At 43.1% G+C, this 23,790-nt stretch overlaps 9 protein-coding genes across 15 annotated transcripts in view; 4 read left to right on the plus strand and 5 right to left on the minus strand.

Moving 5' to 3' along the window:
• Positions 1-12,709, plus strand: part of LOC108096044 (FH1/FH2 domain-containing protein 3) — a 42,888-nt gene extending 30,179 nt beyond the window's left edge. For 2 of the 7 annotated variants that reach the window (XR_006245806.1, XR_001771690.2), the window contains 16 exons: positions 252-361; positions 3,449-3,507; positions 3,598-3,782; positions 3,872-4,095; positions 4,161-4,382; positions 4,438-4,697; positions 4,768-4,905; positions 5,092-5,832; positions 6,009-6,210; positions 7,730-8,096; positions 8,196-8,342; positions 9,012-9,350; positions 9,810-10,525; positions 10,937-11,163; positions 11,626-11,758; positions 12,094-12,709. Coding sequence is in view for 5 of the 7 variants with exons in the window: in XM_017197393.2 (XP_017052882.1) it covers positions 252-361; positions 3,449-3,507; positions 3,598-3,782; positions 3,872-4,095; positions 4,161-4,382; positions 4,438-4,697; positions 4,768-4,905; positions 5,092-5,832; positions 6,009-6,210; positions 7,730-8,096; positions 8,196-8,343; positions 9,010-9,350; positions 9,810-10,525; positions 10,937-11,163; positions 12,094-12,167 (4,014 nt within the window). In the remaining 2 variants the exon portion in view is untranslated. Of the gene's footprint in view, positions 1-251; positions 362-3,448; positions 3,508-3,597; positions 3,783-3,871; positions 4,096-4,160; positions 4,383-4,437; positions 4,698-4,767; positions 4,906-5,091; positions 5,833-6,008; positions 6,211-7,729; positions 8,097-8,195; positions 8,344-9,009; positions 9,351-9,809; positions 10,526-10,936; positions 11,164-11,625; positions 11,759-12,093 lie in introns of all 7 variants that reach the window. The other 5 variants (XM_043209094.1, XM_017197401.2, XM_017197393.2 and 2 more) reach the window with 4 other exon arrangements.
• LOC108096074 (acyl-CoA-binding protein) lies at positions 6,889-7,337 on the minus strand. Its single transcript, XM_017197438.1, has 2 exons — positions 7,255-7,337; positions 6,889-7,192 (listed from the first exon to the last, which is right to left on the minus strand). Exons 1-2 carry the CDS (start codon positions 7,261-7,263, stop codon positions 6,953-6,955), a joined length of 249 nt encoding a protein of 82 aa, XP_017052927.1. The 5' UTR covers positions 7,264-7,337; the 3' UTR covers positions 6,889-6,952.
• On the minus strand, positions 12,093-14,971 carry LOC108096063. Its single transcript, XM_017197427.2, has 5 exons — positions 14,778-14,971; positions 14,566-14,718; positions 14,228-14,491; positions 13,301-13,822; positions 12,093-12,994 (listed from the first exon to the last, which is right to left on the minus strand). The coding sequence occupies exons 1-5, from the start codon at positions 14,923-14,925 to the stop codon at positions 12,876-12,878; spliced, it is 1,206 nt and encodes a 401-aa protein (XP_017052916.1). The 5' UTR covers positions 14,926-14,971; the 3' UTR covers positions 12,093-12,875.
• A 1,119-nt stretch (positions 14,972-16,090) lies between these two features.
• LOC108096002 lies at positions 16,091-16,761 on the minus strand. Its single transcript, XM_017197352.2, has 2 exons — positions 16,681-16,761; positions 16,091-16,623 (listed from the first exon to the last, which is right to left on the minus strand). The coding sequence occupies exons 1-2, from the start codon at positions 16,708-16,710 to the stop codon at positions 16,189-16,191; spliced, it is 465 nt and encodes a 154-aa protein (XP_017052841.1). The 5' UTR covers positions 16,711-16,761; the 3' UTR covers positions 16,091-16,188.
• A 277-nt stretch (positions 16,762-17,038) lies between these two features.
• Positions 17,039-18,115, plus strand: LOC108095961 (papilin). Its single transcript, XM_017197306.1, has 3 exons — positions 17,039-17,167; positions 17,223-17,844; positions 17,903-18,115. The coding sequence occupies exons 1-3, from the start codon at positions 17,050-17,052 to the stop codon at positions 18,042-18,044; spliced, it is 882 nt and encodes a 293-aa protein (XP_017052795.1). The 5' UTR covers positions 17,039-17,049; the 3' UTR covers positions 18,045-18,115.
• On the minus strand, positions 18,116-18,818 carry LOC108095971. The gene is made up of 2 exons (XM_017197317.1): positions 18,778-18,818; positions 18,116-18,709 (listed from the first exon to the last, which is right to left on the minus strand). Exons 1-2 carry the CDS (start codon positions 18,805-18,807, stop codon positions 18,257-18,259), a joined length of 483 nt encoding a protein of 160 aa, XP_017052806.1. The 5' UTR covers positions 18,808-18,818; the 3' UTR covers positions 18,116-18,256.
• Positions 18,819-19,397: 579 nt separating this feature from the next.
• LOC108096021 lies at positions 19,398-20,442 on the plus strand. The gene is made up of 4 exons (XM_017197374.2): positions 19,398-19,470; positions 19,529-19,634; positions 19,699-20,248; positions 20,316-20,442. The coding sequence occupies exons 1-4, from the start codon at positions 19,429-19,431 to the stop codon at positions 20,440-20,442; spliced, it is 825 nt and encodes a 274-aa protein (XP_017052863.1). The 5' UTR covers positions 19,398-19,428.
• Positions 20,443-20,499: 57 nt separating this feature from the next.
• LOC108096010 (nuclear pore complex protein DDB_G0274915) lies at positions 20,500-22,142 on the minus strand. Its single transcript, XM_017197363.2, has 2 exons — positions 21,681-22,142; positions 20,500-21,078 (listed from the first exon to the last, which is right to left on the minus strand). The coding sequence occupies exons 1-2, from the start codon at positions 22,131-22,133 to the stop codon at positions 20,500-20,502; spliced, it is 1,032 nt and encodes a 343-aa protein (XP_017052852.1). The 5' UTR covers positions 22,134-22,142.
• Positions 22,143-22,798: 656 nt separating this feature from the next.
• On the plus strand, positions 22,799-23,748 carry LOC108095992. The gene is made up of 2 exons (XM_017197340.1): positions 22,799-23,307; positions 23,365-23,748. The coding sequence occupies exons 1-2, from the start codon at positions 22,799-22,801 to the stop codon at positions 23,489-23,491; spliced, it is 636 nt and encodes a 211-aa protein (XP_017052829.1). The 3' UTR covers positions 23,492-23,748.
• The last annotated feature ends 42 nt before the right edge of the window (positions 23,749-23,790 follow it).

Consider the following 23,790-nt stretch of genomic DNA (forward strand, 5'->3'; position numbering starts at 1 on the left):
CAATTTCTTTGAGTGTCTCGAAACGTTCTACGGTGCTGCAGCACATGAACCTCTCCAACTGCAACTCTGGCCCAAACTCAAACTCCATCTGGCCATCTTCATCAGCTTCTTTCTCTTTTTCTTGAGCCGAGACCATAAACAACTTTTACTGCGTAGTGCGGTAGTGGCGAGATCGCTGCCATTTACTTTTAGCCAGACTTTAATTATAATTGCCGGCGAAACTAAGCCCCGTCTTTTCCCCCTTTTTGCAGATCGATGATGCAGCTATTCAGGTGTACAAGGATGGCGACTACGGAGCCTATTTGGATCTGGAGTCATCGCTGGCCGAGCAGACCGAGGAAATCGAGGGACTGAACCTCAGGTGAGTGGGGCTAAGATAACGATATTGGGGGAAAGACACCACCACCATCACCACCACCACAACAACACCATCACCTGACCCAAGGCGACGGCTAATGAGGTTGGACAGAAAAGAATGGTCTGCCCACATGGACAAACACCTGGTGCACTTCACCCACTCACGAAAATTTGTCACGGGATTTCACTTTTGCAACTCGGGCTGCTGCTACGGCTTACCTTGAACCCATTTTTCAACAATTTCGGGAACAATGCTGTCGCGCTGGCTAGTTTCTAGCCACTGGATATAACCTTATTCCGCCTTTTAGCTAAAAAAAAAGTTAACATAGGATAAACCAAATGTTTTTTTAAAGAAATTGTCAGAAGGAGCCTATATAATTTTATTAATTTATTGGTATATAAATTGCCGTGGGCATACTTCATTTGATATGCATAAATAACTTGGGTGATTGTTGTTTACATTAAATTACTCGTTATATTAATGCGGTATAATAAATAAAACATATCTTAAGTCTCCATCAGAGATTAGTGCTCAGGAATGTAACGATCTTGGATTAATTTTAAAGCCTGATTTGGCCACTCCTTGTAATCAATGGCTGGCAATCGCGATCAGGAAACTCGGAACCAGTCGAACCCCTCTGGGTTATTGGGGCAGTCGATCGTGGGTGGCTCTCTGTCAGCCTAGTCAGCCTTTCACCGAAATGCAGCATATTACACATACGCCATGGCGGTCCGCTGGCATCGCTGCCGTCGCCATCTCCGCTCGCTAATAAAGTTATTTGGCCGGGCCATAAAAAACTGTCGCTATCTGTGGCACAGGAAACCGAGTTGGCTGGCAGTTACCTGCTTAGCCGCCTGCCACTCCGCCACTTTGGCATTCTGTCGCTTTGTCGCTCTGCCCGGCACTCACCGGATCGCAGGAAAGACATTTGCATGCCACGACATTGCTACGTGCAACTTGTTGCCGCCGCAGCCTGCAGTTAATTTGCATTTAATCCGCGCACAGCCGCAGCAGAAATCACAAAAAAGAAGCCCAGAGACAAAACAAAAACGCTCGCCACGTCACTTTTGAGTCGTTGTCGCAGCTCTGCAGTTGTTATATTTACATTTTTTGTGGTCCTTTCTCATAACTGGCATGCATGTTACTTATGCACAAGTACATTTAAGTACCCCTTAAAAGAAATTGACTGCTGGGGACGTAAAGAATATGTGAATAAAATCTGAGAAGAACTGAGAGTACAACTAATAAATAAAATAGATATTTTTTTCTTTGAAAATATTTTACTAGTTAAAGGTGTATACGTTTTTTAGATATAAGTGTTTCTTAAAAAAAAATGGTTTTTAAATCTGGAATCAAATATATTTTAAGGCAGAATAAAAGCCTTTAAAGTTGGTATAATTTTAACAGCAAATAAATTTTTATTAAAGCAAGAACATTTCTTCTGTAAAAATTCTTTTATATGGGTAGATTTTTCTAGAGACCCTTTAATTTTATAGGTACTTCTTAGTCGTTTCCCCATAGTTCTCCCTGCTCAACTTCATAGTTTTTCTTTGTTTTTCGCGGCCAGTCCGGGGAACGTGATGTCATGGCAAAGGCAGGCGCTAAAGCAGCTCCACAAAACTTGGGGCACACAAAGAAAAATGATGTACGCGACGGGGCACAAGTGTCAAAGTAAGAGGAGCAGCAGCAGCAGCAGCCTCTAAAGAAGATGTTGGCTAGAAAACATGGCCGTAACCGTACTGGGGCCACTTGCCAGGTTCAAAGTCAACGTTCTCTGGAGTTGCTTAACCCGGGACTCGCTAACCAGAATGGATGGATTCCTGGTCTATTTCTGACTTTCACTTCCACCACGATGCCACGCATCCACGATCATCAGTCATTATGGTTATGGTTCGGAGCGGCGATCTAAGCCCTATCTCTGCAGTCTTTGAAATTATAACGTAAATGTCGCCGCGTCTGCGCAAATTGCCGCCACTTTGCAGCGCAACTCGTCCCCACTCTATTTACGAGTGGTGTGGCGCCAATGGCGGAGTAAGCCGAAGTCTTCCTAAAGGTTCTGAAGTGTTCTGAGCATGGAGCCAGAATAGCCAGTCCGATGGCCACTAATCATGCTTATCGCATTAGTCATGGCACCGCGAGCTCGCATGCAAATCATGCGCTTCAATTCGCATCAAAATTCCGCAGAAGGTGCCCATTGCCCATTGCCCATTGCCCATTGACCATCGCCCGTTGCGTGTCAATCTGCAGAAAGGGAGAGACAGGTGTGTCTCTTACATTCGCGGCTCAGACACTCACCTTTGTTGTCGATTGTGTTGTTGTACTTTGTGTATATGAGTGTAGCATTTGAGCCCGGTGTCGGACTGCCTGCCGCCCCATACTCCATTTTCAATTATCTGCGTCGTTTGTTATTACTTTTATTATGAGTCCAAGTTGGACTGGGGTGAAGCCGAGCGAGCACCAGCGGGTAATCAATGTTCTTAACTGGTCAACGAACTCGTTTTGGTCTTGGCCAGGAGTTGGCCTGGCCCAAAGTGCCAGCTCCCCATTGTGCCTTAATCTTTTTGTTTTGGCACTTCACATGACGAAAAATGGTTCACAGCTTGGCGTTTATTAGCTTGAGTTCATAACTCCGAAAACAATTTAAAAGAAGGGGTTTACAAAATATATTTTTAGGCCAGAGATCAAGAAATCGGAAATGAAAATTACTTGCTATCATGTTCATATTATAAAATATATTATTATTAGTGGTATATCTTTAAACGTTTGTTATGGAATTTCTAAGCGAAGTGCTGTAAAGTTTTTTTATTTCGACGAAAGTATAATATAATTTTTGCCCCCTGTTATTGTCAGATTTTTCTTAGTTTTCCATGGCTGGCTGAGAGGTAACACAAATTATGACTCCCTAAGCTCATAACTTTACAAATTAGTAACTGTTTGAATCAGTTACTATTTTCATAGCTACTCGAGATGAACGTTAACGAAGTGATTTTTACTTAACGCTCTATGGGAATGGGAACGAATCTGTCCATTAACGTTCTTTAACAGCCATAGAAACAATAAAAAATAATCATTTTCATTTTCTTTCCGCAGTCGCAAGAACTCCCTGGTGGTGCGAACGCAGTTGAATGTGCGCGTACACGCCATAATTGGTAAGTTGCACTCAGTTGCTCAGTTGCCCAGATGCTGAGATGCTCATTGCGCATGCGCCCCGTATAACCGAGTAACTTTGAACTTTGCAGAGAAACTGCTGTCGGCGGAGGGCAGCGACCTGCGGCGGGCACTCTTCTCGCTGAAACAGGTGTTCCAGGAGGATAAGGATCTGGTGCACGCCTTCGTGGCCCTCGGCGGCCTCAATTGTCTGGTGCGCGTGGGCAATTGTGCGGATCAAAACTATCAGAATTACATTCTGCGAGCCCTCGGCCAGGTGAGTTGGGGAATAATCCATCCCAGAATTACCCATGGGAACTGCGACTAACTAAATTAAACTAATTATGTCATTGGACGCGGCGGCAGGTCATGCTCTATGTGGACGGAATGAACGGCGTGATGAAGCATGAGCCGACGATGCAGTGGCTCTACTCGCTGATTGCCTCCAATTACCGATCCGTGGTGAAGACCGCCCTCAAGTTGTTGCTCGTCTTCGTGGAGTACGCCGAGTCCAACTGCTATGTGCTGGTCAGTGCCATTCACGCGGTGGACGCCTCCCAGGGAACACTGCCCTGGTCGAACATAATGAGGTACTACTTTAGGGATAGTAGAAAAAATTATTTAAAAATACGACTGAATGTTTCTCCTTTTTCAGACTGCTTAAGGACTATGACAATGCCGATGCCGAACTGGTGATCTATGCCACTTCGCTGATCAACAAAACCCTTGCAGGACTGAATGATCAGGATAGTTTCTACGATGAGAGTGATCTTCTGGAGCAGCAGGGCATGGAAACTGTGATCCAGCGATATATGTCCAAGCCGGGAACTGATTTGGATCTGCTCGATCAACTGCAACTCTACGAGGCTGTGCTGAAGTGAGTTTTATCAATAAATAATTAATGTGATTTATTTATATATTGTTTAATGCAGATTTGAGGATGGTGAGTCGGATGGACAGCGCTTGCCGCAGAATTCAATGAGGAAAACGCAGCGTTATCGCCCGGGAACAAATACTGCCGAAAGGCGCAAATCTCGGCGCCACAGCACAGATAACAGCCCCGCCCCTCTCACAAAAGTCCTGCCCACCACAGTCCTTCGAATGACTCCCACCCAAGCAACAGTAGACGAGGATAGTTCAGGATCCACCAACTCCACAGAATTCAGCGGAGGTCTCTTTAACGAAAAGAAACGTAAGTGGATTGGAAAGGGTTTAGATAAATATTCTTTTATTTATATTGGATTTTTCCTAATCCTTTACAGCTCGTGATGGAGCTGGAGTAACCCCAGGACTTCGAAGAAGAAGAGAGCGGGCTGAAAGGCACAAAAGCTTCCTCAAAGAACAACAAGAGGCGGCAGCCAACGGCATTTTTGCCGCCTTAGAGCAGCGGGAAGGTCTTGGTAAGTTCTTCATAAAATAACCCAAACAATTTACCCAAGCTGCTTTTGAGCGATTAACTAACTTGTGATTCTCTCTCCCACCAAATCGCTAATCACTGTGTGTGTATTATTGTCCCGCTGTTCACCCGCTGATCATGCTAACCACCACCAAAAAAACAAAACAAAAACCATCCATGCCAAAAACAGGCCAAATAGTAACCGCCATACCCGCCACCATTCAAACCGGCGACAGTCCGCCTCAGTCGTTGCAACCGGAGGTGCCGCCGTGCAACAACATCAGCGGAATCGGCAGCATTAGCAACAACAATCTGAGCAACCTCAGCTGCAACGATACGCCGAACAACAGCCTGCTGCTGATGAGTCCCAGCAAGCAATTGCTGAGCGGCAGCCACAGCATTTCGATCATAAACAACAGCTTCGACAAGGCGAGCAATAACAACCAGAGCGAGTTCCTCACCAAGAAGAATCTGTTCCGGGAGCGCAACTCAACTGTGATCAGTGGGATAATGAAGAATATCCAGCAGACCGATAGTGCCTACAAGAAGTACGAGAACGAAGCCAATCGGCTGAACAACTACTACAGTCAGTCGCCGAAGCACCAGATCCACCAGCCCATTCAGCCCATCAGCCCGCAGGAAGTCCTTCTGAGTCCGAAGAAGACGCTGAATGCCTCGGGATTCGATTTCGCGCCCGCTCCTCTCAGTTCCACGCCGGTCAAGTGCGATGTCCAGCCGGAGCCGGAGCCACTGAGTCCGGTGGGAAAGCCCGCTGGGGCAGCGCCACCGCCACCGCCTCCTCCTCCGCCGCCACCTCCACCACCGCCCCCCGGCTGGTGGCACGCCCCCATCTACAGCAGCCTCCAGCAGCCAGCTCGCACCCTAACCACTACTAACCCAGAGCTGCCGCCGCGTCCCGTGGATCCTTCAGGTGGGTCCTGACCCTCACTTAACCCTTCTCAGTCGCCCGTTTTCCTCACCTGTGTGTTGCATACTCGCAAGCGCCGCCGAAAGACATCCACATCGCATTGCGCATCTGCCACTGCATACTTTTGAGGGTTCCTATAATAAGAATGGGTTTAACTTTGTGGTATTCGTGTATCCTAGATGTGGAGAGCGAGGACAAGCAGCTGCTGCTGCAGCTGAAGCGGGACCACACGGTCAAGGACCTCACCCAGAAGCTGAGCAACCTGCCCATGAGTCCCACCCAGGACCCCGCGAACCGAGCCCTCGTTGGCGACATGTCCGGACTCATTTCGAAAGCCAAAGAGGGTCTGGCCAAGAGCAAGAGCAAGGGAGAGATATCCAGGTGAGATTAATCACAACCATTTTGTTTTTAATAATATATCATATTATATAATATATTATGGGGTAATTGTTTTAGTAAATAGGAAAAAGATGTTTTATCTGTTGTACCTTTTCAGTTTTCAAGTTACAGGTTTATGTGATTCCATTTACCTGTTGGTATTATATTATTCATTTTATTATTTTTTAAAAATAAGTTTGTTTTTAGAATCACCCCAAGCTTAAAAGAAAATTCTTGTGGCTTAAATATCGATTCATTACTTTATAAACCTTTATTTTACTATAGTCTACAATACTTTTATAATTTCCACTAGTCACTCTGTTAATTTCTATACTTATCAGGAAAGTATAAAGCCAACTTGAAAATAGTTCAAGTACCTTTTCCTTTTCTTAAATCCATAGATTGCCACTGGCCCTTCATCACTTTCAAGATACTTTACTTAGTTTATAAGGTGAACGATAAGGCACCCTTTAGTTTTTAAATGATATATGGCTAAGACTTAAGAGAATATATGGCGCCACCAATCGGTGATAAGAATATGGGCTAAACCAACGACGATTAACAGTATCATGCTAGCTGGTCGTTTGATATCAAGAATATGACAGAGCTGATTGAAGTTAATCCCAGAACCAATAAGACTAAATTGTAGCTACCAGAAACTACACCTCAAATAGACAATCGTTTGGTTCACAGGTGGTCAAGATTTATTGGAGAGTCGGACAGGGTCATAAACTATAGTTTTAGCTTATCCGTAGATGGGGTTGTACTTCTCGTACAAAGCGACGTAGGCGGCCTTGGCATCGTCGACGGAGAGTCCCTTGCGGCTCAGCCAGGCATCGTACTTGGCAGCTCCCTCGGCATCGGCGGGCTTCTCGATGTTGATGTCGCCCTCCTGGAACTGCTTGTACAGTCCGTAGAACTCCAGGTACACCTCCGTCGGGGGCTTCTTGCTGAAGGCCTTGGTCTTCTCCAGAATAGCGTTGAACTACGGATCATATTGAGAGGTTAGAAATTGATTTATCCTGATTACGGCAATCATCAACTCACATCAGCCATGTTGCTTGGTTTTTGCTTGACAAATGTGACTTGCGCCTCGAAGTGCACCACCTTTATACCTTCTGGAAATCGATGAATTACAATATAGTGAACAAAGCTTATCATAATCGATAAGATACCGCTGCAGCCGATAATGTGAGAGTCCATTGTGCAAAATTTGGAGATTAGATTTATGTAGGAGTTTCGTAAGAGTCCAGGCTCTCGAACAGACCCCGAAAATATAGTCGTCATCGGCTTTCTCGAATCTCTAGAAAGTAGTTTGCCCCGCCCCACGTCACCTGATTAATGATTTCTTATCGTACATTAATGTATACCTATATATTGCTATTGTTACTTTGTCGTCTGTCAGATTCAATAAGGTCAGATTAAACATTTATGGGGGTTCTTTTCCGTGATAGCAGACTTTTTTCGAAGAAAGCCAGATAAAAGCTATAATCATGATGACAAAAACACTTTTATTCTTCAGATCATCCAGTGTGGATCAGGATATAAAGAAGTCTGAGCCCAAGAAGTCGGAAAACGAACTTCACTGGGAGGAGTTGGTGAGGAATATGACACGCCCCTTGAATCTCTGCGATCTGGACTTTACGGATCTGCGGGATGATGACGAGAAGGACGTTCTGGCCCCTCGAAGTCTGGGTGCTGGCATACCCCCTCCACCTCCGCCTCTGGGAGGAGCCATTGCCCCTCCGCCCATGATGCCACCCAGCCTGGCACCTCCGCCCATGTTTGGATACGGGGGAAGCCTCACCAACAGTGTGAACTCGCTAAATGGCTCGATAAATGGGGAACTGGTCAATGGAAACAACACCATTAAAAAGAACAAAAAGACGGTGAGTAAAGGGAAAAATGTTTAGGACTGTCATCATAAAGAAAAACCTTTATTTTAATTAATATTTTATTAAAATGTAAATAAAATGTCCAACCCAAAGGTCAAGCTCTTCTGGAAGGAAGTGCGCGAGGACATGATCCCACAGGTGGTGGGCAAGACCATTTGGGACGAGTTGCCCGATGCGAATGTGGACACCCAGAAGCTCGAACATCTCTTTGAGTCCCGAGCCAAAGACTTGATGACCAAGGTTCGTATTAGATAGCCAGTAATAATAATAATAATTTATAACCCCCAATTGGTCAAAGGTTCTCGAAATTGAACGAAAGCTACGATAAGTGTGATTAAATTAGTCATAGTCTCTCCTTTTAAGTGTATGTTGCGTTAACAAAATGCGAATGATTTTTGTATTTCTCTTTCCCCTCTATTTATGGATATCTTGTATAATTCTTAATACGTTAATGTCGAACGGTCTGTTTGCGGATAAATCTACATAAATGTTGTGCTAAACTCAAAACCAAAATGCAAATAATTCTCAAATATTCAAATGTTTCCCAAAATGTTTCTAGGAGGTGAGTGCCAATCAAAACGTTATTCAATTTGTTTGTCTATTTTGTCTCTCTATCTCTCTACATATTATATATACTCGTATATCGCACCATAACTCACGATCTGTTGACCATATTGTTTTGTGTTTTGGTGTTGGCTAATATCACTACTTCTTATACACTCTCTCACACCCACGTACACTCGAAGAAACGATCAAGTAGCTAACAGAACAGAACAGCACAGAAACTCCTCTCCAAATCCGCACTTTGCACTCCACACTCTCTCGTTTTCTCTTTGCACCACTGTGTTTTATCTCTGACCGATCGAGCTGTGATCGAAAGGCATTAACCCTTCTCCGCTGACCTTGCAGAAACAACAAGAGCTGAACAAGAGCAAAGAGATCATCGTGCTCGACCACAAGCGGTCCAACGCCATCAACATTGCGATCACCAAGCTGCCTCCTCCGCGGGCAATCAAGACCGCCATCCTGAAGATGGACGCCACTGTGGTCACGCGGGAGGGCATCGACAAGCTGCTGAACATGCTGCCCACCGACGAGGAGCGCGGCAAGATCCAGGAGGCCCAGCTCTCCAATCCGGAGCTGCCCTTGGGCAGTGCCGAGCAGTTCCTGCTGACCCTCGCCTCCATTTCCGAGCTGGAGGCCCGCCTCAAGTTGTGGGCATTCCGGCTGGACTTCGATAACAGCGAGGTAGGTTGTTTACTGAACAAAAATATATACAGAAACCTTAGGAATATTTTGATCTACTATATTTTGTATTTATTTTGCGATACCCACATAATGATACCAAAAGTATGGTTGGTATCGTGACAACTTTTTAGAATCCAAAAGTATATTATATATCGATACCTAAACTGATCTAAATTAATGCATATCCTTTTTAAAATTAATTTCTTTTCTTAAACACTTTTCAAATGTTTTATTTCATGAGTGAAATTCTCCCTAAAATAAGTTTAAGAATTAATCTTAATTTTTTATCCAAAAAATATTCAACGAATAGTTTGTTTAGATTGTTAGATTTTGGTTGTAATTTGGTTTTAAATTTAAACCCAAGAAAAGATACAGTTGTAGTTAAGATAATTTAATTATTTCTTTAACACTAGTATTATACTATACTATATACTATTTTATTTATCTTTTAATCAACAGAAAGAGATAGCGGAACCCCTGATGGACCTCAAGCAAGGCATTGAGATCCTGCGTCAGAACCGCACCTTCCGCAGCATCCTCTCCACGTTGCTGTCAGTGGGAATCTTCCTGAACGGAGCTCCTGTCAAGGGATTCCAGATCGAGTATCTGGCCAAGGTTCCCGAAGTGAAGGACACAGTGCACAAGCACTCGCTGCTTCACCACCTGTGCCACATGGTCATGGAATCCAGCAGCGACACCAGCGATCTCTACTCCGAAATTGGACCAATAACACGAGCCTCCAAGGCGGATTTCACTGAGTTGGCTCACAATCTCAACCAATTGGAGTCGGAGTGCAAGGCGTGTTGGGATCGCCTGAAACTAATTGCCAAACACGACTGCCCGCCGCCGCTGAAGCAAAAGTTGGTGGATTTCCTCGCCGATTGTGCTGAGAGGATAATAATCCTGCAAATTGTCCATCGGCGGGTGATGAATCGCTACAGAAAGTTCCTGTTGTGGCTGGGAATGCCGCAGCACAGTGTGGCCGAGTCGAGACCCAATGAGTTCTGCAGGACTCTCTCCGAATTCGCTTTGGAGTACCGAACCACCCGCGAAAGGGTGCAACAGCAGCTGGAGAAGAAGGCCAACCATCGCGAGCGGAATAAGACGCGCGGCAAGCTGATCATCGACATGGCCAAGTTCAAGACCAAAGACGATGTGGCCGATGACGAGTTGAAGTGAGTTTTGGGTCGATTAAGTAATAAGTTCTTATCGTAACACTCAAAAAGACACTTTAAGCTGCTTACTAATATAAACATGACATTAAGTACATAATGTTGATGAGTTGAAGACACGTGAAGCGATAAATTACACCTCAGGGTATGCTTATCTTTTTAAAAGTGACCTGATTTGGAGTATTATGTGGTAAACATTTTAAAAATGATTTATTATTGTGAGATAAGAATTTTTTATTGGGTCTGAAAAGGTCAAAAGTTCTTTCACCTTATAAGTATATTGCTTATGCTTTAAATATGTTTTAAATACCACTTTGCCAGGCAGATAACACACTATATATTATCTTTTAGCTCGAGAAATTTGGGTTTACATTATTTTCCTGATCTCTAAGCTAATATTTTAATTTATTTCAGAAAACTTTTGGACACATCCAGTGCTGACCAGGCTGATGGCACTCTAACCTGGCGAAGACGGCGAGCAGAACAGCTCCGTTCGCCAATTTCCCGGCAGAGCGAGGAGCAGTTCACCGATGGCGATGATGAGATATTGGAATCGCTGGTCAAAACAGCCACCAAGGCGCCAGGAACTAGGACAACGCCCAGGGAACGGAAACGGACGCGTCATGCGGATCGCAAATCATGTAAGTTGACCGTTTTCACAAATCAAACCAAAACATTCCCGACCAACGTCAAAAACTCTGACAGTGAGAATTCGTTTTAATGAGAAGGTGTTGGTCTATATCTTTTTGAATCACACACAGCGCGCTATGTCTATAACCTTTAGCTGGAACTTCCAACCAGAAACACACTACACCACCAACAATTCTAAAGAGACACCATATAATTTTACAAATATTTATTTCCCACACAAAATTCCAAATTTACACGAGCCCCTGCAGTTTTTCTCCCTTAATTACAATATAAATATATCCAATTTCGCAGCTTTTTTTATCCACTTAGTTTTGCCAGCTTACGAATCTGTTGCCTATATTGGGTTTTAATTTTTTCCATTTCGTTCTTTTACCATTAACGCACCAATCCAACAAACCAATAAAAAAAAATCAAAAACCAAACCCAACAATCTGAAATATTGACTATCGAAGTGAAGCGCAGCCGCACGCGCGAAGGATTCACAGTTGAAAGAGCACCGTCGCCGTAGAAACCGTTACTGTTAACCAAATCCGTAACCGTTACCAAAAAGAACAGCCAACTGTTTTTTAGGTCTTACCTTTTTTGGTTAGTGAATTGATTTGTGTTGAGTTATACGCCTTCTTTTACGATTTGTTTGTTCAAGCCCTTTGGCTGAAAGTTGTATTCAGCTTTGTTTTTTCATCTACTTTGTATTTTGTTGAAGATCCGGGTGTTATGCATGGGTCTATAAACTTTATTATGGCCAAAGTTGTAAATATAAATGGCATTTGCATGTGGCTTAACGGATTTTCTGAAAATACAGGCAACTAATCAGCATGACCTAAACACCTAACATAGAATGACCTAATATGCCTAAAAACTTGTTATAATCTTATTTAAAAAATATATATATTTTAATATATTTAATTAATGTTTTACAGTACGTCGGACTTTAAAGAACGGTCTGACCGAGGAGGAGAAACAGCACGTGGCTGCCTTAATACAAACCTATTAGGATTAGCATACAACTATCGTAGATACCCGCATCACAACCGAGATAATCCCATCCCCCAGTGACGTCACAAGTCGGGCACTACGCGCACAGACTGAAATTGGCGATCTCAGGCGAGCAAGCGAACCCAGAAAACCCCTTTTATACGACAACGTGCGCATCATCAGTACTTGTTTTGTTTTTTTTTTTATATTTTATTTTTTTATTTTGCCACTGCAGCAAATGAGTACCAACAACAACATCAACGAAAATGTCCTTAAACAAAAGCGTTCATCATCGTGTTTTTCTGTTATTTAATTTTTGTTTTTGCTTCAGCTAAGTATTATTAATTAAACGTAATTCAATAAACCTGTATTAGTAGTTGGAAACGATTTTAATGTTAGAATTTCGATCACAAGAAATTTCAATGTCCCGAACCACGTCATTAAATTTGTACCAAAATTCGACACGAAATGTGCTTTCTAAATTAACTTAAATCTTAAAGTTATGTCTAACTTAGTTACGAAAATCAATAAATAAAACATATTTATTATATACGAAAAAAATGTCTGCGTTTTGAATGCGTCTTTAGTCGCGCCGAATTCCAACGATTAAAGTCGCTTTGAACATGATGAAGAGTATTGCATACTTTTGGGTCTACGGCTTCAAATTGTAGCACTTCAAAAACTTTTTGCAACTTTCGCTGCTTTTATGGAATCATTTTAAATACTGCTAAAAACCATTTGTGCATGGCTGCTGTACATAATCAAGACAAAAACCTCTATTGTCTATGTCATTTGGAGCTTCTACGCCATCTGTGTGAAAGTACAGTCGGAATGGACGAACGCTAGCTGTCAGGATAGAGAAAATATTTAAAATAATTAAATATGAAGTCAACAAACTTTAAAAAAGTTAAATAATAATATGGAAAAAATTAATGAAAGTTTTTATATGGTTGAAAATGGCTGCACCACATAAGAAAAAAATATTTCAGGTGGGATATCATTCTTAGAGATTAGTGATTGAAACTGGTTTCTTATAAAATAAAGTAGAATTTGAGGTACCATTAACCAAAACTTTAAAAAGTATTTTCGACTTAAATGTTTTTGTAAGTAATTAAGTTTGAATAAGAGGTATTTCAAACGGATAAAACTTACTTTGCACAGTTTTAGCCAGCATTCCAGCCTCCGCGCTGAAAGTGCCTCCACAAACGCGATCCTCGCATCCTGGAAGAGGAGGAATCCTGTCCGCGGATCGAATGCAACCAATAAGCAGCCAGTCGCTGACGCATCCATTGAGATTGGGTGGCACGGAACCCCCACCACCCACCATCGTGGGCACCGGATTGTTCGAATTCCCCGACAGGGTGAACGCCCTCGATCTATTGTTCTCCAGATCGGGACAGGCATTATACTGAATTCCGCAGAAGTTTCGCTCGTTCCGAATGCAGATGCTGTAGTCCTGGTTGGACAACTGCCTGCCAGCAATCGAGTTGTAGTTGAAGCTGCGAACTCGTCCACTGATCGCCGTGTAGTACTGCAGACATCCCTGATCCGCTCGACTGATGCTGCCGCAGTGGATCTGAGTCACTCGGATGCGCCACAAGCGCGGAAAACTTCCGCTCGTTATGACCGATAAAACAATCGGGTTGCTTTGGCCAAGACCCGCGTCAATGTACACTGCGAAAACACAAGTTTGGCATTGGGAACTCAGACAAGACGGTTTTGTTTGCACTGCTTATCATAAAGTGTGGGCATTAGTTTAAGTATTTGTACACTAGTTTTTATTTTATGGTAAATACACTTTCACAAACAAATCTGCCAAGTTGAATCATCTATAAACAGAACTAGACTAATTAAATGATCAACCAAAACAAAAAACATAGAAAATTATATTATCCAATATTATTATATAATATAATATCAATTTTTTTAAATTAAATTGGTCAATTTCAAAAACAAACAAATCATATAGTATACTCATATTATCCGATTTTAAATAAGCTTTGAGCTTCTATTTCTTTTCTTTTTATGTATATCTTATCGTAATATTGCATAATAATATATACATGTGTGGAAACTCACTGTGATCTCCCGTTGAGCTGCCACAAATTGTGGGCGTGGGACTGCCGCCGGAAATGAGCAACTGATCCTGGTTACACAGATGATTGGCCGCCTCTGGAGGGGCTATCGAAAACATGTCCAGGTCCAGCCGCAGCTGGCAAATATCCGGATGGAGTTTCTGCACCGTCACCTGGCAACTTCCGGTGCCGTCGTAGACATCCGGATGATTGGGATTCACAAAGTAGGTGGAGTTCTCGCGAATGACACCGCCGCAGGTCTGGAGAACTGAACGAGAGGATTAGGAAATGTGATTTTCCCCACTGCAACTGCAACTCCAAGTGCTCCAGGTGACAACTCACAGATGCAGCAGACGCCGTATCCTCCGCCACAAGGACCCGCCGGAATGCCATTCCTCAGAACGCAATCCTTGCTGGGAATGCAGTTTCCCTGTTCGCCCGAAGGCGCCGAACAGCTGCCAGGACCAATGGGAACCAAGGCGAAGATGGGCAAAACTAGTGGGTATTACACGGAATTCAGTTTAATATTTCGAACACTCTCGACTTAGACCCACATTTGGACTCTCGCCAACGCGGAGCGGGAGTTAGCCACTTGCTGCCGAAAAGCATGTCCCGCCAACTGTTCGAAGGCGTTTGCTTCTGCACTTTGCAGGTGGCCAGGACCAAAAGGCAGGAGACCACGAAAAGTTGCAGCTGCAACATGGTTATGGTTGGTAATCCACTGGGAAACAGTTCGGTAGTTGGGAGATCCGCTCGCGTTGATTTGTGACTTTGTTATGAAAGGCAGCGGCTGTCGGGGCGACAATTTATTTCACTTGGCGTGGCAAAAAGTTTAATGACCGCAATTTGTTCAACGCTTTTCGCTTTTTAGTTTTAGTAAGCCCAGCTGAGTTTAGCTGAATATTAATTACAATAACAAAACGCAACCGTCACAACAATTAGATGCGCCACCATCAGTAAAACGCCGGGGGGCATTTTGGGTGTTTCGGATGGGAGGTAGGTGGTCCCATCTCGCTTTTCATTATTTTTGTTTCCTGTTGCGAATTTGTTTTCCACACCTCCGGGCGCCCATTAAATGTGGAGCAACTCCGCCGCAGGCCGAAAGCCGGAGCATTAAAGTGGTAAATAATTTGTTTACGGCATCGGAGCAACTATAAACAAAAGCTGCAGTACATAACAATTTTACACCTCTTTGACGTCATTGCTTCATATGTTTAATTCGATTACGCAGCCCCAACGCAATTGGGTCAATGTCAATTAAATTGCCGAAATCAATTAGGGCATATTAAAACTGTATGAAGCTTTTTTTGTTACCTCAGAACCGTTTTTACGTTTGGGGGGAAAGAACTGACCTTCGCAATAGAATTTGCGCTGCTTTTGTCCCTGAAAACAAAGATAAGCTTTGGTTGATGTCTGGCTAAAAGTGATTTATTTCGAGAATTCCCGGGAAATATTTTGGTAGTTTAGCTTATGTATTTGCACATATTATAATGGGATTAAGCAATAAAATAGTTATGAAGGACATTGAACATGCGATACAAGAAACGAACATTAAATATTTGAAGGGTAAATAATGTAAAGGAAAATATTTTATTAACCAAGTTTTAAAGGAAATCATTTTTAAAATAGCCAAAAAAATTGAGGTAATAATTTTATCTATGTTTATGAAATTGAACTAATATTTAAAATTTTGTAAACAAATGAATAAATATTTTGTTGGTTAGCGTGAGTCAAATCTTCTTAGCAACGATGAAGATTTTTCTGATAAGATAAAAAACTTATCAAGTATACAATTGTGAAAACTTTTCCCTTTTTTTACAAAAATGATTTCTTGCTGACTTCCGCAAAGCAAATAAAAACCTTGTATTTAAAAGTTATTTGGGAATTTGATTATTTAATAGTTTTTCGTATCATTAAGTACAAATGTATTTCTGTTTTTTTTTTTTTAAATTAATGTATATGATTTTATAAAGGAGCATCTCGGTCGCATTCGATGTTGTCGCCCGCCTCGCAGGAGTCGATGCAGTATTTGCCGGACTGGATCGAGCAGATCTTGTTGTCCTTGCAGCTGTTGACCTGGCTGGTCAGGTTGGTGCCGTCGCACATCTGGAAGGTGGTGCGACTGGTGCAGACGAACAAGCTGGTGCCATCGCAGGAGGAGCAGGATCCATCGATGGTTGAAGGCGAGCAGGCGGCATCGTAGAGACCTTCGTCCACGCAGATGATGGCCAGGCTGGTGCAGACCTGTCCACTGGGGCAACTGGCCACCTGGTCGGGAGCCACGTTTTCCGAGCAGAACGAGTAGTGGGTTTCGTTCAGGCATTTCACGTTGTTCGTTTGACAGGAATTGCACGTTCCTAAGACCACAACTGCCATGGAACTTATAACAGCGAAGAGGCACTGAAAACATAACTATTCTTAGAGATTTTACTTTAATAATTTTCTGCATTATCTTACCAGATTTCTCAGGATCTGGGAGTTTTGCATTGTGACTTTTTTTTGGTTGTGACTGACGGACTAACTGCCAAAAGCCACAAGTAGCCGGCTTTTATAAGAACAGACTGGGAGATAGCTTCGTCTTTTTATACCAAGGATTAGGTATGCTAAAGATCTAAAAATATATGGCGCTGTTTGCCGAGCAGCGCTCCCGTGCTACTCGAAGATTACTTTACTAGGAAGAGCAGAGCTTTATGGCATCGCTTGGCATTGGGAGATAAATGTTATTACCCTGACATGGCCGTAAAGATATGACCCCTAGTCCGGGGTTTATAAAGCTGGGCAGATGCTCCTCTCCAACTCAATCGTAAACTCACAATGAAAGCGTTCATGCTGTTTGGCCTTCTGGTGGCTCTTTTGGCTCCCGAAATGGTGAATGCCACGTGTGGCAAGTGTGTGGAAGCACACGCCTGCATTGGTGAAAGGACATTTCAGCTGTGCTTCGATGGTGAGTTGCCAAAGTGACCAAGTGGATCTCCGAGATAATGGAGTATATCTCGCAGGTGTTCGGGATCAGACTGCCAACTACACCTGTCCCGATGAGAGACCCATTTGCACGGACTACGGAATAATTTGCCTGGCGAATGGAACGGATACAAAACGCGGATGTGGGGATACTTCGAACTGCGGACTTTGCTCCGGAGCTTCAACCTTTGCCTGCACTTCGCCGACCACTTTTGCACTTTGCTCTGGTGGAGAGGTTGCGGGTAGTAATAACAAATGTGAGACAGATTTTGTTTGCAGTGTGGCAAATGCTCCTCTAGGAAATCCCTGCATTTCCCGCTGCGACTCCACCGACGATGATATTTGTGATCGGAGCTTGGAGGCCGATGATGAGAGCACCACTGCAAGCACCACCGACAGCACCACCGACAGCACCACCGACAGCACCACCTCTTCTGTTACGTCCAGTGGTACCGACAGCTCTTCTACAGATTCATCCGCAGTAACCACTGAGTCCTCGACAGGAACTTCTAGTGACGGCTCCACTGTGACTGCCACTGAGACCATCAGCACCACCACCGAAAGTCCCGGAACCACTCCGGTCTTCAATGAAGTAACCTATTGCCAGGGAATCAACTCAACGGGTCGCTATCCCATTCCGAATGACACCGTTTGCACAAAGTAAGCGACAAAACCCTCTTAATTTATTCAGAAATGATTAATAAATTATTTCTTCTAGCTACGTTTACTGCTTGTACAGGAGTAGCAGCTGGACAGGATTATTATATGCCTGTCCTTCAGCAAAGCCTTATTTCGATGCTGATATAAACAACTGCGCCACTGTAAAACCAGCCAATGCGGGATGCACTGACTTAGTCTAATTATTTATCATATATAAATAATACACAAAATACAAATTTAAACTTAATAAATGGAAAATAATACCAAAGGATTTACTAATCAAATTATTTATTCAATATATATTTTAAAGAAAAGTACCTTAACAAAGGCATTATTTGCTTCACAGAATTATAATTAGTTTCTTTCAAAAGTTTGTTACGCTGCTAAGGTATATATTTCCTTATTATCCTTCTTATGGTGCTTCTCTATCGCACTCGAAAGTATTTCCTAGCTTAGCAAATTCACATTTATCGACGCACAATTTACCGGAGGCTATATCACAATAAGTGCTGTCCTTGCACTTGACGGTTTGGTCGGTAAGTTGAAGGCCATTGCAAAATTGAAAGGTGGTGCGGCTGGTGCAGACAAATGGGGATGTTCCATCACAGGATGGGCACTGTACATCTGGTTCAAGTTCAGAATCGCAAGAGGCTGCAACTGATCCTTTCGGCCAGCAGATTTTACTGTATCCGGTGCAAACCTGACCATCTGGACATGATATCACTTGATCCGGTGCCACACCATCTGTACATAACGTGAAGTGGGTCTCATTCACACACTTTACATTATTATCATCCTGGCACTCATTGCATGCTGAGTCCACCAGGACGTAGAACAGCATGAAAAGCAAAAGTACAATGAAATACTGAAAAAAATATACATTATTCTTTAGATTTTAATTTATAATTTTTAAGGATTTAAGTGGAAAGTTACCAAGCTTTTAAAGACACGAAACTGCTCCATTTTGCAGGTTATTTTGAAGAGACTAACTGCAATAACTATCATGCGCCTTCTTAAATAAGCGCACTGTGCAAATAACTGCAACTTGTATATGAGGTTTTACTCTTAAATATATGACCATAATTATGCATTTGCACTATCTTGCAAATGCATATCCCAAAGAGATAATTTTATATACTACTAAACTGCACAGTGAAATAACACTTCTGGTCAATAACCTAAGTTTAAATATTTGCGTGGGGAGGCAGTTACTTTTGGTTTGTAACTGTCTTTATTGTAAATCGCGATAACAAGAATGCATAAAATGTTAACGAACTTCGAAAAACTTTCCCCAGAAAGCCGTTCTGCCTGATTAGATCCTAGTAATTAAAGAGTTTTTCGACTTTTGCTCAATGTCCGCACCCACAATCCATTCAGAACCTCGAGAAACATTCCCATCATAAGATGAGATTTCATAAAACAGCGATCATGTGGAAAGCCAAGCCAAATAAAACAATTAGCAGAGAAAAGTAAAGAGTAGATAAACATTGGAGACCAGACAAGTCAGACGAAGAGATATCATAATCCAACTTTTAGTTGCCGCAGAACCTTGACAGTGAGCAGAAGTATTTCGGAAAACCAAAAATGTCCCAAAGGATTGAGGGTGTAATCAAAGGACTTCTTGTGGTAAAACCGATTTTTCTCTTAATTGCAGTATGAAAAATAAACTAGAAATATTTTTTAGGTGGTTCTGGCTTTTATGGTAGTTCAAACTGTTTCCGATTGCAATGTCTGTCAATCGAATCAAGTGGCCTGCATTAACTCCACCTCATTTTATTTGTGTTTCGGAGGTAAGTTTATTCTATTATGCAACCAAAGGATTTTTTATTAATATTATATTAAATGATCCTTCAGATGGAACCCCGCATCGTGATCAATTGTACCACTGCCTAGAGGGATTCGATTGCACCAACCTCACCGCAATTTGTGTTCAAAAAAGCAGCCAACGCCCTCCAAGTTGTGGAGATACTTCGCAATGCGGCCAATGCAATGCCAATCGGAATTATCTGTTTGCCTGTCAGAGTCGCGGAATCTTTCAGATGTGCTACGGAGCCACTAGACCCACTGGAAAGTTTGGCTACTGCCCCTCGGGAACGGTTTGTGATGCAACCAGTACTTCGATTTGCGTTCCTGAGGTGGAGAATCAAACGCTGACTTGCGATATAAATGATGAACTGGTGGATACCACAACTCCTTCTTCGGTGACAACTGAAAGTAGCAGTAGTGCTGATTCCACGGTGGAAAGTAGTACTGAAACCAGCACTGAAAGCACCACTGAGTCCACTGTAGTCAGCACCACCGATCTGACCACCACAGTGACACCTCTAACACCCGCTCAAATGTGCGTCGAAAGAAATGCCACTGGACTTTTTGCCATCATTCCCGCAGATCCCTATTGCCAACGGTGCGTATGCAAATACTGCGTGGTATTTTCCACTTCATTCATTTTATTTAATTAACTATCTTTACAGCTACATTAGTTGCTACTTTAATAACAACGTGCTTATCAGATCCGCGGAATACAACTGCCCGACGGGCACCTACTTCGTGTCCCAGACCCAAAGTTGCGTCTACGTCAATCCGGGCAATTGTCTTTAGGGTGAAACTCCGCCAACCAATAAACCTTCAAATACTCTTCGTCTAGCGAATGCTCTTTCAATCCAGAACCACTCCGTTTAGGGTCAAACTTGCCACCGTGGTGGAGCAGGTTGAAGGCAACGAGGAAACGCAGATTTTGCTGGCACTGTTGTAGTAGAGATTCCCGGCGCAGGTGTACATGTTTCCACTCCAGGAGCCACCGTTGAGAAAACAGTAGATGTACTGGCGACACGTGGTGCTGGCATCCGTGCCCACGGGATAGTAACCCTCCGACTGCATCGCTTGGCAGTATGCCGCCGGATTGCTGGTCGTGGGAGCCACTGTGGTTGTGGCAGGTGTGGGTGCCGAGGTGGAGCAAGTGGACGGCATGCTGGTCACACACATCTTGGAGCTACTGTTAAAGTACATAGCTCCCGGGCAGGTGTACGTCTGCCCGACCCAACTGCCGCCGACCAGCGTGCAGTAGATGTACTGGCGACAGGTCGTATCCGCGTTATAGCCCACCGCATATTTTCCCTGCGACTGGACAGCCGCGCAGTAAGTGGACGCCGAACCGGTGGAGGGGGTGGCTGCGGTGGTGCTGGTGGTGGTCGTCGAGGTGGTGGTGTCATCCGCATACGAACAGGTCGCCATTACCTGGTGGGATGAGGCGGTCAGGTATTTGATTGGTATCGGAGGAGTATACTTTTGTTGGTCAATAAATCGTTTAATTCAGGTTTATTCATTTATTTACGTATAGGCTCACCTGAACAAGAACAAATTTCTTACACTTTTTGTAATAATTATTTAAATACGAATTTAAGCCCTTTGATGATGTTGTATTTTTGACAATAAAATTATTTAAAATCAAATTAGCGTGTTGAAAGGTAAGGTGAATATCCAGACCTATTACCTAAATGTACTATTTGGATAGCCATTGGTACTTTATAATTTTCAATACAATAAGCAAACGATTGAAATATAAATGCAAATAGTATCTGTACTCGAATAAGTCCCTTGTATATTCATTTTAATCAATTATTCAAGCTCTAACGAAATAGTTTACACAACGTACCTACACATAAAGTTTTCCTAACTTCCGACAAAGGTTATAAGAAGCTAAATGAATAGAATTTCTTGATAGCTTAATTTCCTTTGCAGACCCGACTCCCCACTTCCTCCCTCACCTGCACACTATCAAATATCGCATATTTCCGCCTCCTCCCTCCCCCTTTAGAGTGCCACAAAGACAAACTTACCCCGTCCGCCGGCAGACCGCATATCTGGGTGTCGTTGATGTTGCACACATAGCCGGAGGCACAGGTGCCCACCGAGTCCTGGACAGTGGGGGTGCCCAGGCAGAGGGCGAAGCTCTGGGTGCCGGTGCAGGCGAAGGTCTGCGTCGAGTCGCACGTGTTGCACTCCTGGCAGTCCGCCTGGCTGCCGGATGCAGAGTCCTGCGGCTCGCAGAGGACTCCGCTCGATCCGCTGACGCAGACGTAGCCGCTGGGGCAGTCGGTGGGCGTGGCCGTGGACAGGACGTCGGGCTGGCAGGCCTGCATCTGGGTCGAGGAGTAGCAGGTCAGGTTGTTGACGGTGTTGCAGACGTTGCAGGTGCCACGGGTCGAGGCCACCAGGCAGCCGAGCAGCAGGAGAAGCTGCGGCAGCTGGAGAAGCTGGCTAAGTGGCAAGTAAATTCGGTTGGGCGACATCTCTCTCTGTCTCTGCAATTGTTTTCACACTGATGTCTGTGGTCGGCAGTCAGTTGGCTTAAATAGAGCGCTGTTTTTGGCAGCTATTTCGGAGTATGCAGATTGGCCCTAATCCCCAAAGACCTCGGGTGGCGGGACCTTGGCTACTGCTCCAATTTAGATAAGCTGCCGACGTTTTATTGGGTTGAAAGGGTTAGCATACTTTTCGGCGACTGTGAATTTTCCGTCATTTGAATGTAGGTAAGCAAAGAAAAGTGTTTGAAAACCAATACTACTTTAGCTTTATTTTAAACAATTCTTACACAAAAATTAAACAAAAATTTTATATAAGTCCAGACTTCAAAAATATATTTCCTTTTAATTTTGATGGGCATGTTTTTTATGCAATCCGGGTATGAAATGTTGAGTTAGTACAATATAAACAAATAAAAATAACATTTATCAGTTTTTAAAAAGAAAATTATATAAATAATTTAGCTCAAAAATCAAGAAGAAAACAATTATTCTTCAAAAGCATATATTTACGCTCTAATAAGGCAATGAAAATAATATATCACTATGTACTCAGTTTTCTCTACAAATACTTTAATCTTAATTAGGTTTCTGATTAAGTGTGATACTTATATCTGGTTGCAGTTCGGCGATAGCTCCAGTTGCGCTTGAAGATGCTCCGCCAGCTGCTCTGCTTGGGAATTTTGCTGGCTCTTCTAGTGGGATTTGGCCAGGCCGAGTGCAATGCCTGTTCGGATGTCACCAATGCAGCCTGTGTCTCCAGAAATCAGTACCAAAACTGCACGGATCACATTCCGACGGGACCGATCTACACCTGTCCGAATAACACGAATTGCACCTCATATCCTGGAGGATGCACTTCCGATGTGAATTTAATCGCCTGCAAAGGTTGTAATGAGTGTATTGCAGATCGAAAGTTCACCTGCACGAGTCCCACTACTTTTGCGCTTTGTGTTAATGATGTCAATGTTTCGAGTACCCATTACTCCTGTTCAGCGGGGCAGGTGTGTAACAACAGTTTAGACTACTATTGTGCTGCACCTGTAAATGGTACAGGCGCCACTTGTTCTTATTACGATGACACCACTGTAATCGCAGACTTTTGCACAGTGAAAGCCTCCACCGGTCGGTATCCCAATCCCAATGATTCCAGCTGCCTCAGGTAAGTTTTTTTTAGCAGTTACTTAAATACAAATAATTAAACATATTTATCCTTCAGGTATACATACTGCTTCCAGAAAAACTCAACCTGGACCGGAAATACCTGGCAGTGTCCTGCAACTAGGCCATATTTTAGTGAAAGTGCATCAAATTGTGTCGCCACAAAACCTGCCGGCTGTCCATAATATAAAAGAAGACCTTAAAATCATCAGAATAAAAAGTTTATCTGTGCTTATCACCCTGCACCTAAAGTGTGCATTTAAGCAAATAAAAACACATGATAAATGTTTGAGGGACAAGTCATTTTGAGATAACGAGTAGAGGAAATCAAGCGATGCGAAATAGTTGAGTATTTATTATTTACAACAAAGCATGCAAAACTTTCACAAAGTCAAAAATATTCCTAATAAAATTCAAGCACCTAATACCAAAAATAAACCTATTTCATTCAAATAAATTTTTTTTTTATACCTTCTTTTGAATT

The sequence above is a fragment of the Drosophila ficusphila genome, unplaced genomic scaffold (genome assembly GCF_018152265.1).
Source record: "Drosophila ficusphila isolate 14025-0441.05 unplaced genomic scaffold, ASM1815226v1 contig_106, whole genome shotgun sequence".
Classification (NCBI taxonomy): Eukaryota; Metazoa; Arthropoda; class Insecta; order Diptera; family Drosophilidae; genus Drosophila; species Drosophila ficusphila.

Excerpts from the sequence above, each read along its gene's own strand:
- LOC108095971 (XM_017197317.1), bottom strand. The coding sequence starts at position 18,807 with ATGGAGCAGTTTCGTGTCTTTAAAAGCTTG. Across the intron at positions 18,710-18,777 it reads TTCGTGTCTTTAAAAGCTTG|TATTTCATTGTACTTTTGCT; the intron begins GTAACTTTCCAC and ends TATTTTTTTCAG.
- LOC108096010 (XM_017197363.2), bottom strand. The coding sequence starts at position 22,133 with ATGTCGCCCAACCGAATTTACTTGCCACTTAGCCAGCTTCTCCAGCTG. Across the intron at positions 21,079-21,680 it reads GCGGTCTGCCGGCGGACGGG|GTAATGGCGACCTGTTCGTA; the intron begins GTAAGTTTGTCT and ends TCATCCCACCAG.
- LOC108096063 (XM_017197427.2), bottom strand. The coding sequence starts at position 14,925 with ATGTTGCAGCTGCAACTTTTCGTGGTCTCCTGCCTTTTGGTCCTGGCC. Across the intron at positions 14,719-14,777 it reads GCGTTGGCGAGAGTCCAAAT|TTTTGCCCATCTTCGCCTTG; the intron begins GTGGGTCTAAGT and ends AATACCCACTAG. Across the intron at positions 12,995-13,300 it reads GCTGGCTAAAACTGTGCAAA|CTAGCGTTCGTCCATTCCGA; the intron begins GTAAGTTTTATC and ends CTATCCTGACAG.
- LOC108095961 (XM_017197306.1), top strand. The coding sequence starts at position 17,050 with ATGCTGTTTGGCCTTCTGGTGGCTCTTTTGGCTCCCGAAATGGTGAAT. Across the intron at positions 17,168-17,222 it reads ATTTCAGCTGTGCTTCGATG|GTGTTCGGGATCAGACTGCC; the intron begins GTGAGTTGCCAA and ends TATATCTCGCAG. Across the intron at positions 17,845-17,902 it reads AATGACACCGTTTGCACAAA|CTACGTTTACTGCTTGTACA; the intron begins GTAAGCGACAAA and ends TATTTCTTCTAG.
- LOC108095992 (XM_017197340.1), top strand. The coding sequence starts at position 22,799 with ATGCTCCGCCAGCTGCTCTGCTTGGGAATTTTGCTGGCTCTTCTAGTG. Across the intron at positions 23,308-23,364 it reads AATGATTCCAGCTGCCTCAG|GTATACATACTGCTTCCAGA; the intron begins GTAAGTTTTTTT and ends TTTATCCTTCAG.
- LOC108096002 (XM_017197352.2), bottom strand. The coding sequence starts at position 16,710 with ATGCAAAACTCCCAGATCCTGAGAAATCTG. Across the intron at positions 16,624-16,680 it reads CCCAGATCCTGAGAAATCTG|TGCCTCTTCGCTGTTATAAG; the intron begins GTAAGATAATGC and ends TTATGTTTTCAG.
- LOC108096021 (XM_017197374.2), top strand. The coding sequence starts at position 19,429 with ATGTCCCAAAGGATTGAGGGTGTAATCAAAGGACTTCTTGTG. Across the intron at positions 19,635-19,698 it reads ATTTTATTTGTGTTTCGGAG|ATGGAACCCCGCATCGTGAT; the intron begins GTAAGTTTATTC and ends ATGATCCTTCAG. Across the intron at positions 20,249-20,315 it reads GCAGATCCCTATTGCCAACG|CTACATTAGTTGCTACTTTA; the intron begins GTGCGTATGCAA and ends CTATCTTTACAG.